Genomic DNA, 9,428 nt, shown 5'->3' on the forward strand with positions numbered 1-9,428 from the left:
GTGCGATCAGTACTAATGCAACAGTTTGGGTGTGTTTGATTTTCCGACACTTGGTGTGCTCGCCGGGTGGTGCATTAAATCAGTGATTAATTGAGGTGAATGCAGCCTGGTGTGATAATTACCGAGCTCTACATCCACATTAGCCCAGATAACTCTAGGTCACCAGCTATAAAAAATGTAGGCCTATAAATGTTCAGAGATGTATTTATTCAATTTTCATAATTTAACATGTAAAAAAGAAGTAGAATTTACCAGAATTGTCTATAAGACTTGATATATTGCATTTGCTGTAAAAAGCACTGAAGCTCAGTGTCCCACTTAAGCAGACAAGCTGTTCGACTACATCTTAAAAACCTAAACAAGAGAAGAACAGGGTCTTGTGGGGTTTGAGTCTGTAAATTCTGAGCAGAAATCAATTATCTTCTGATCTTTACACAAGTATGATTGTATCACTTCACAAAACAATGACAATATTAGTTGTAGTCGTGCCCTGGCACTACACATACAACACAGCTGCTCTGTCAGTGATAAGTGACATTGCACTGCACACTTATATGATTAACAAATTGTCATTCCATTATTTGATTTTAGTCTTATCAAGCTGAAAATCGAGGTAAATTGGTTTAACGGGAGGCCACATGGCTTCGGTCCTTTGTATAAAATGATTTTGTTTCAGTGTTTCTTTGGCAAGAGCAAACCGGATTAGAATTGATTTCAGTCGTAGAAAGCTTTCGTTCACTAAATGAATAAACATCTCAGAAAGTTTGGAGAATGGAAAAGGTATTTTATTGACTTATTGGGGCTGTTTTCACTTCATTCCAACAAATTGACATTGGCTTTTTAGCTGCACTATGACTCGTCAAAACAATCTAACGTTATGGAAGACCACATGGGAGCAAAAAAAACAGTTTAACCTCTAGTTAAAGGCTCGCAAACTAATATTATCTAATATCATTTTTATGTTATTTGAAAACTGGCATAGTAGAAGTTTCAGAGACAGCTATGCCAAAACATCAGCACATGAAACCCAAACTATCTTCACAGTCAGACACCATTCAGAGTAATATAATAGATTCAAATTGAAGACAGCTGACTCCCCCAGCCGATTGCTTGCAGCTCAGTTCAGGGTGTATGTATGGGATTAACTTATGCCCCATTGTTTCTGGTTTACCTCTTGTGTCTCCCCATGAAGCACCAGATAATACAGTATCATTGAGTGCTCAGCCTGCCTGAGGTGATCCCTCCCCCCCATGTCGGTTGGCCAAAGCTAAAAAGTCATCAGAGACCTCAGATGACTTTCTTTATCCCGTCTCATCTCTTTGCTCTCCATGTCTCCTTTGACTTGGTAACCCGAGGTCGGCAACATTAACTCGTGAGGTCTTATCAGCCTCTCGGGTTCACCTCAGATGACCTCAAACTTTCTTTAATCCTTTGTGCCATCTATCTGACTTTTCCAGGTGTCTGCCTCTCGGTTGGGTTTCTTTTTTCATTTTTTGTTCAGTGAAATAACACCAGCGTACAAACAGTCTGGGTGATTTAACAGTTTTTAATTATAACTTTTGTACAATAGATTTTACATTTTCACAAGCTAAGAAGTTAATGATGCCAGATAGCTGAGGGAGTCTGCATCTCCAAAAAAAGCCATTTCTGGTATTTTTAAACAACAGATGGGATGGAGATGGACAGCAAAAATATTCACCATCTCTTTCCTTTGTTTTTTGTCCAAAAGTAGGACCCCAGTTCTGAGGTCTACCGAGCTCAAAGTAGTCTTCAAAGAAAGGTGAACAAACTTTTATAAAGTTTACTTTACCTCATATTCCCTAAGTGGCACAACTAGGAAATTCCAGAGCCCGTGAAGATATGACTCTGGGATTGAAATATAAAAAAATCAGACGTAAGACTCAAGTCTGAGAAAAGTAATCCGTCCCATTTAGAGTTTTTGTTCTCGTAACATTTCTCTTAACTTTCTATCAAAACTGCACACATACAATCTGTGGGAATTCTCCTGCTCTGGTCAAATATATCAATAAAAAGCCAGTAAATGGTGTCGTATTTAATATATTTGTCTTTAAACATTGATTTATTCCCTTCTCAACTACCATGCAATTACAAATTCCTTTTGTTGCTCAACTTCTCATCATTGTCACTGTAATTATTTTAGTGGTAAAACCAATATAATTACTGTAACAGCATCAAAAATTCTTTTAAAAAAAAAGCTGAACATCTTCAAATACAAGCTATCTGTGTCCTTCATTCACTTCTACTCATCAAAAGCAAAAATAGTAAAAGATAGAAAAATAAGTTCAAATCTTAGCCAAAAAAATCAATACTATATTTAAGCAACATCATAAATGGGGCTATGGTACAAAACAATATGCTTAGGAAATACAGTCATATTTAACTACAATAGGAGAGTTACATTGATATCCTCTTTCTCAGATGCAATAATATTCCATAATCATGTACATACTGGGAGAAATATACATATAAGTTGTTATAAAAAACAATATTCTGGCATATTCAATGTACTCTATGTAGTATCTGAATGTCAAAATAGCTCACAATGCTCTGGAATAGAATATCATCAGACATTTATTTGTCCAATTTATAGTTTCAGCCAAGTACATACAGTGCATATACCATGTTTATGCTCGGTAAATAACATTTAAGTTCTACTATACATTATCATGTTTGAGAAGCTACATAAACCCAAGCAGCGTGTCTGAAATGCTCCTGTCAGTGTCCACATGGATAATGTGATTTGCTGAACATGCCACAGTGATGTATGTAAACGTCCTGATCGTGTCTTGTAGGAAAGTCTGTCAAAAGTAAAAGTTTGAATATCCTGTCGAGGGAATTGGAAAACCATTATGATTCCGCCTGAAAAAGCTGATGAAAGCAGATGCTCGTCTACATCTGAGAACTGAATGTGATTGCGATGCTGTGGCTTTTTCGAAATTTTTCCCAGCAGTCCTCAGGAGCAGACATACAAAATGCTTGAACAATTTAAACACAGTACATAAGTCACGTGTCACACGTTTGCTGGAGTAAAAAAAAAAAAGAGAATTGGCTGTTTGCTAATCCCGTCTCCAGTTACAGCGTAGCAACTGTAGCTAGTAACAACCCAAGGAAATAACTTGTTGATTGGAGCTAACATAAGCTGCTAATGTTAGCATGTTAGCATACCTGACTCCTAGTTTACTACTTACAGTAGTAGTTTGTATTATTAGCAATCTAACTTATTTTGTGGGATTCTAGGTAACATTTAGAAAAAGCAAAAGCCTAGTTTGGGACCAGTACATCCACTGATTGTGAGCTTGAGTAACCTTACCAGAGTTTAGGGCAACGTTAGCGGCTCTGTCCAGCTCTTTGTTGGGTTTACTCAAGATACTAACTCATCAGTTAGTCATCTTCAAAGCCATTTATTTATACTCTCATTTGTGTTGCTTGTCCAAGTATGTTTTTCTATATAAAGGCAGAGTTATATTAGAACAAACTAACAGTCTAATCTTACATTTTTCTGATAATGCTGTAGGGCTAATTAACTCTATCCTGCAAAACAACAATGCTGTTCCTTTATTTCCTTCTACATGGATCATCAACAGGTGACTTTTTGTGTGGGACCTACAGTATTAGCTTTAGTTCATATTTCAGGGCGGAGTTAGCAAGATATCCTACATAAAGCCAGAAATTGCATATTAAAAACAAAACAACTTGAGCTGGAAACATCATAAAAGTAATCTGGATAAGTTTTATAGCCAGCACACAGCACTCTATTAATCAGCTGGCTAGCTACAGCTGATAAAATGTTGTCATTTTAGCCGACAAAACGGATGGTCACCAGCTAAAATTGAGAAGCCTGCTTTTGTGTACTTCTGTCTGGAATTAAAGGCCAATTCTTCCAAAACTGTGTGCCGCGCTAGCATGCAAAGCTTGACAGGTGTAGCAGCAGTAACTAAGGGTGGCGGGGCTTAGCAAACAGTCAATTTGAAGAGTTCGCCTCCTCCTCCAACATATTTGACAGTTTCACAATTGAGGCAATAAGTTGTAACACTGAAGTGACAGAAAAAGGATACTTTGAGCTTTGGAGCAATGGAGGCATGAGTTACTGTTGAATATACTCTACAACAATTAGCCTATTTTTTTTTTTTTGTCCTCAGCTCTTGTTTTTGTGGACGCAGTGCAGCAAAAGTACATCAAAACTCCAAAAAATCATTCAGGTGAAACTGCAGCAGCTTCTCTGTCAGCTTCCATAGAGAAACACTGAACATGGCTTGGACTTTTAACAATTACAAGTATGTACAATCACTAATGAGTCGAGTGGATTCAGCCATCCACAGCAGCGTATAATCTACCGTTCTGTGATCTCTGAGTATCACTCTCTTGGCAAAACAAGGTGTAAAAAAAGGGAGCAGAAAGCCTGGCGCTGTGTGTGTGTTGCTGTGTGTTTCTGTCTGAATGTGTGAATATGTGCAGTATGTGTTTGTGGGACTTCGCCTGTGTGCTTTTGCCAGCGGCGATGTGTGTTCAGTGTGAGCTACAGTAAAGACAGTTTGGGCGCACATTGCTTTCTGATGTTTAGATTATTGGTGTTAACTAGGCTCTCAGGTGACATTTTGTCAGGTAAATTATCCAGATGAACTTTTCATTCAGCTAATAAAAATGTAAAATACCAGATCACGTCATTAAAACATACACAAACCACAGAGGAGACTGAATAACACCTAAAAGGCTGCCCAAGTGATAAAATGTAGCCGTTACTGAACTGACTGTGACTTTTAAGCAAAAGATCCCACCTATAGCCTCAACACACAAACAGACGTGAGTGAAAACTGATTTGGCGACTCCAAAAATCGATGCTAATTTACATTGTGTGTACTGTTGTTGTATTAGTGGAATGTGGTCCTCGAGTGTTTTCTCATTTCTATCCAATCAAGCAACACAGAAGCTTTAAATCCCTTTTTTTTTCTCAACTAACCCAAAGGGAACACACGGCCAAACTGAGTTAACACATAAAGTAGATCACTGTTTAGCACACAGCTGCAATGCAAAAAAACAAAAAAAACCAACATTAAACAAAGCTTCCCAAAAATTCATTAAAAAAACCAAAGTAGGAATCAAAAGAGAGAGATAGAATCCAGAGGGAAATAAAAGTACAACAGGTATTACTGAGAAGAAAGGATATAATTTCTTGTTTTGCTTTTTCTTTTATACAAATGTGTGTTTGTCAGTCCGTTGTAGTTTGTTGCTGTAAAGCGGTGAGGCTACAAGACGCCCGGCGAGGACAGCGCTGGCAGGATGCAGTACCACAGCCACAGCAGCGGGGGCAGCAGAGAGACCAGACCTGCAGGCCGTCTGGACGCAGCTGAGTTTCTCAGAATGGCGTTGGATGTGCTTGGACCATCTATCTGAGGGTCCTGAGTGAGACATAAAGAAGGGAGAGTTTAGTATGGTAAAAAAAATAATAAAATGTTCCACATCTGAATCTTTTTTCAAAGGAGCTGATTGGCTGAAACCAATTTTAAACCAGATTCCCAGATGTTCCTTGCACCCAAAGGCTGTTTTGTTTTCTGCTGCATGAAGTCAGTGACTAAAGCTCAGTAAAATGTCCTCTTGCAATAAAAACTGAACTTCCCATGATGAAAAAATAAACAGTCTGATCTCTCACTGTTTTTTTTACATGGACCATCAACTGTCGAGGATGCTAACTTTTCACCTGTGACATTAGCTTTAGTCTTATTTTTTGCATTTACAGCCCTGATTTACAATTGTATCATTTAAGTAGCTATCACATGCATAGTAAAAACTCTTTTGCAGGTTTCTTATTTTCAAACGAGACTGCTGGACGCATTAAAAAGTCAGCTGGAGACAGATTTTCCAACCAAATCCTGGATGTAAAGTTATGTAGCTACTGTAGCTAACTCTGCTTGTTCAAATCTGGCAGTGGCAGCCATTTTTAACCATCAAAATCAATGGTTGACATCTAAAATGAGAAGCCTGCTTTTGCCTTGCAGTGAAATCAAGAAGCCACTTTTCCAACAATGAATGACAGACTTTGAGAGGCTTGACAAAGGTAGAGAGAGGGTCGGCTAAGGGGTTTGGCAGAAAGTAAATCTGAAGTGATTCCTCGTTTATCTCGCAACTAAGCTGCTGATATAAACAGTGAGCCTATGTGTTAAAGTCTGACCTTAAGGCATATGCTTAAGCTGCTGCAAAGGTTCATATACTGTATTTCAACCCCCTCTTGCCAAAGTGTGTTAAGAGACACCTGACGCCTGGTCTCTGGATTTTATCCACAACAGAGTCTGAGATTTTTAACAACAACAACAACAGCAGAACATTTCTAGCAAAGAGTCATTGTCACTTTTTGAGGTGTTTAGGTCTTCGAGAAAACCTTTTTTCCCAATGATCTGTTTGCCAGTGGCATCTTATACCAACTGTGACATAAAGTGGACTTAGGACAAGTCAATTTATTTATAGAGTGCATTTAAAAACAACAAAAGTTGACCAAAGTGCTTTACAGAGATTGAGAAATATAATCAGATGAAAACAGACATAGTTATGAGGATCAAAGGGAAAAAAAACAAAGTTGTAGAATAAAATAAATACAAATGGGATTTAAATTGGAGTTCGGTTGGTGTTTAAATCATTCATGCAGTATGTGGTATCCTTCAAGACATTAGGCATTTTAATTCAATAATATCATGTATAAAATTGTGTAAAATGTATTCAGTTGGTATGACGAAGTAAAAAATCGAAAGGTTGTTTTTATAACTAAAATGCCACAGTGGAAAGCTACATTTATGTGTGTGTGTGTGTGTGTGTGAGTGCGTTTGTATGTGCCACCATGCAGATGTATGTATGTGTATATCGAGCTTCCCCACCAGTCTTTGGCTTGCTAATAAAGCCGCAAGCTAACTGCTGGGTCATCTCCTCCAGACCTGTCCCTGCCTCTATTAAATGTCAGTCCAGTGCATAACAGTGCCTTATTATTGTACAATGACATTTACAGTGAACTTTAAAAGCCACCAGTAAAGCAACGTTCCCATTTCAGCCTCAAAGGAACTACAAAGAACAGGAGTTTACAAAGGAGGCAGGGAGGATTGCCGTGGCAATCACTGTCAGAGGGAGGTCAGAGACTTCCAACAGAGGTTGGATTAGAGTTTGTGGTGATTTGATAACTCAGGCAATTGCCTTGTGATCTTAAATAAAATTGTTTTCTTGGATAAAATGGAGAAACGATTTGAGATTTCATCTCCCAAAACAAGTTTTGTGCAGGTTTTCTCAGGCTAAGATGTCCAAAACTGAAGACATTCAACTTTATCTGAACCACCAGTATCAAGCCATACTGCAGAAAATCAACTTGACTTGACAGCAATTTGTCACCACATGGATTTTGCACCTTTATTTTTTTTGTGAAAGTTTTATTATTGTGGTCTTGCAGTCCCAGAATGTGTTTCTTCTTTTCTTCAAGGATGCTCTAATATAAGAAATTTGAGATTTGGCTGCTTAATGGTTTAACTGCAAAACAATTGTAAACAAATAAGTAAATGGGTCAAATGCTTACTGTGACTGCCTGCATGATGCTCATGTTTTAAGGGAACAGTTTATTTAATTGAAAACAATGATTGTCTAGAACGTAGGAAATTAATAAAAAGTTAAGGTTTGCTTTGACAGTAATGTCAAGTATATGTGATTTGTAATTAATGTGGTGAAACTTGTAAATCAGCTCAAATATTCTCTAAACCTTCAGCTGTTTTCTACCTTTCAGTCGTTTTTTTTTCCTACAGGTGATTTTTTCTTGTCATACTCAAAGTGTTTTACATTAACCAGAAGTTTAAATGGAAGAAGAACATGTTATACACATTGTCTCATGATTGCAATTGCATTTTATCGTACAATATAACTGACAATAAACTTACCACACATAAGACGCCATCAACAGTTGAGTTTGACTTCAATTTCTGAGCCTGCAAAAGACAGACAAAGAATCACAATCCAACCTCCAGAAAACACAAGAAAATGAAGATTCCTGTTTATAGTTATACTTTTTGTTGATGTCAATGATCCAAATGAACAGATTATAAATTCCAGATGCAGCTTCCAACTTTGGGATGGACAAGATCTGAAACGTATTATGGTCTAAACTGGTTTATCAGCAACACATCCGCATAAAATCAGATCTGCTTCCTTCCCTTCAAGCTATGGGGTAACTGAGTTTGCTTCATCTGTACAGAACCAGTCAGACACACCTGAGAAAGTGTGTCCAAACCTTTGACTGGCACTGTATGTATTTTACACATCATCATGACAACACAACAGATTTTTGGTGCTCTGACAACCGTCACGCTGAGCCCAAACTGAAAGTCGACACAGAATCTGCAGTAATTAATTTGCTCTGATCAACAAATCAATGTTGCCATGCAAAATCTAATTAGACTGAAAATGCTGCCGATATGTTTACACAACAGGTACAAACCAGACACAAGCATCAGCGTTCAAATAGTTTAGCAAAAGTCCAAATAGCCATCACATCACATTCAGTGTATACAGTTCTGACAGCTCCATACCGGCCTGATCATAAAAGCAGATCAGACAATAAAACTGAAAACTAAGCTAAATTGGAAAAAAAAAAAACTACAATAACCTTGGAGAGTTTACCCAGAGAGCCTGTTAAATTTTAATGCGTCTGATATTTACACTGAGAGGAGAAGAAGAGCGAGGCTGAGCACAGAGGGACAGTCAAACCCTGACTCTGATTTCATCTCAGATTTATCATTCAATGGCTGTCGCACGCTAAAAACACGCCGTCTCTGATTCTCTCTCTCTCCTACAAACACACACACACACACAGAAACAAACTTGCCCCGTGTGTAAACGGAGGGTCGAAGCTGCTCTGTGACGACAGCGGTGAGCGTTGCTTTGATAGCACATGTGTTTTTTAATGTGTTTCATAGAATATTAATAGAGGACTATTAAAATTACAGCATATGCGATGGATTTAGTAGAACAAGATCTCTGTTATATACCTAAATAACAAAATATGTTCTTGTTACTGTCTTCAAATGACTCATGTTACAAAATCTACTCATATGAGTGTTTTTTAATTGGCCACCTTGATAGTTCAGGTCTGGCTCAGCTAGCTAAACCGTTTGGGAAAGATTGTGGTCATGAAACTGAGTGTTTGCAGGAGAAGAAATGCAAACTGCAGTCTCCACTGGATGGTTGAACGTTATATGTCGAACCCCACAGTCCAACCTCTTCCACAAGACCAGTCAAGCAGCAGTCATCATCATTCTACTTCTGCCTTTGCTACTGAACATAAACTTATATCATTTAAATAAATAACCTTCTGCATTTATCCAGCAAATACAACTGGCTGTGCAGTAAAGTTTCTTGTTGCTGTAGTAGTGACTCCAATGTCAGTA

The 9,428-nt window shown here is 38.0% G+C and overlaps 1 protein-coding gene across 3 annotated transcripts in view; it reads right to left on the reverse strand.

The window, feature by feature from the left end:
• Positions 1–1,526: 1,526 nt before the first annotated feature.
• The window catches only part of gfra1a (gdnf family receptor alpha 1a), a 102,798-nt gene continuing 94,896 nt past the window's right edge, over positions 1,527–9,428 (reverse strand). For all 3 annotated transcript variants that reach the window (XM_067610638.1, XM_067610639.1, XM_067610640.1), the window contains 2 exons: positions 7,923–7,970; positions 1,527–5,417 (listed from right to left, as the gene is read on the reverse strand). In XM_067610638.1, the coding sequence (XP_067466739.1) occupies positions 5,265–5,417; positions 7,923–7,970 (201 nt within the window). In that variant the 3' untranslated portion in view covers positions 1,527–5,264. The remainder of the gene's footprint in view (positions 5,418–7,922; positions 7,971–9,428) is intronic.

Source organism: Thunnus thynnus, chromosome 14 (assembly GCF_963924715.1).
Source record: "Thunnus thynnus chromosome 14, fThuThy2.1, whole genome shotgun sequence".
Lineage (NCBI taxonomy): Eukaryota > Metazoa > Chordata > Actinopteri > Scombriformes > Scombridae > Thunnus > Thunnus thynnus.